This window comes from Myotis davidii, unplaced genomic scaffold (genome assembly GCF_000327345.1).
Source record: "Myotis davidii unplaced genomic scaffold, ASM32734v1 scaffold1273, whole genome shotgun sequence".
NCBI lineage: Eukaryota > Metazoa > Chordata > Mammalia > Chiroptera > Vespertilionidae > Myotis > Myotis davidii.
The window spans coordinates 3278-3658 of record NW_006284352.1 but is presented as its reverse complement, the minus strand read 5'-3'; the positions used below and the strand labels follow the sequence as shown (position 1 = coordinate 3658).

General features: G+C 60.1%; 1 protein-coding gene across 1 annotated transcript in view; it reads right to left on the bottom strand.

Annotated features, from left to right (window-relative positions):
- The window catches only part of LOC102766580 (leukocyte immunoglobulin-like receptor subfamily B member 5), a gene marked incomplete at its 5' end in the record, with an annotated part of 5475 nt that overhangs the window by 3895 nt on the left and 1199 nt on the right, over positions 1–381 (bottom strand). Inside the window, one exon of the mRNA XM_015571578.1 lies at positions 265–335. Coding sequence (XP_015427064.1) covers positions 265–335 — 71 coding nt within the window. The remainder of the gene's footprint in view (positions 1–264; positions 336–381) is intronic.

The following is a 381-nucleotide window of genomic DNA, read 5'->3' as shown; positions in this document are numbered from 1 at the left end:
CTTCAGTTGTCCTAGAGAGAGGGAGGAAGGGTGAGGGCTACCTGCCCAACTTCTTCTGACCTGAGTCACCAGGCCTCTCTCTGAGGACCCTCCTCTATATCTGTCTTTCTTTCTCTGAGTCTCCCCCTCTCCCGTCCCACTCCCTCTCTCTCTCTTTCTCTCCCCGTCCCTGGGCCCTGCACTTTCATTCAGGCCTCACCACCTGAGACCCCAGCAGAGCCTGTGCAGAGTCTGGGTCCCTGACTGAACCCCCGGACTCCTCACCTGCCACCAAGATGTCCAGGGGGTCACTGGGGGCCGACCACTCAGAGGAGAGGTTGTATCCACCGTAGCATCTGTACCGGCCCCCATGGGAGCTGCGCTCAGTGTCCAGGGGGAAGT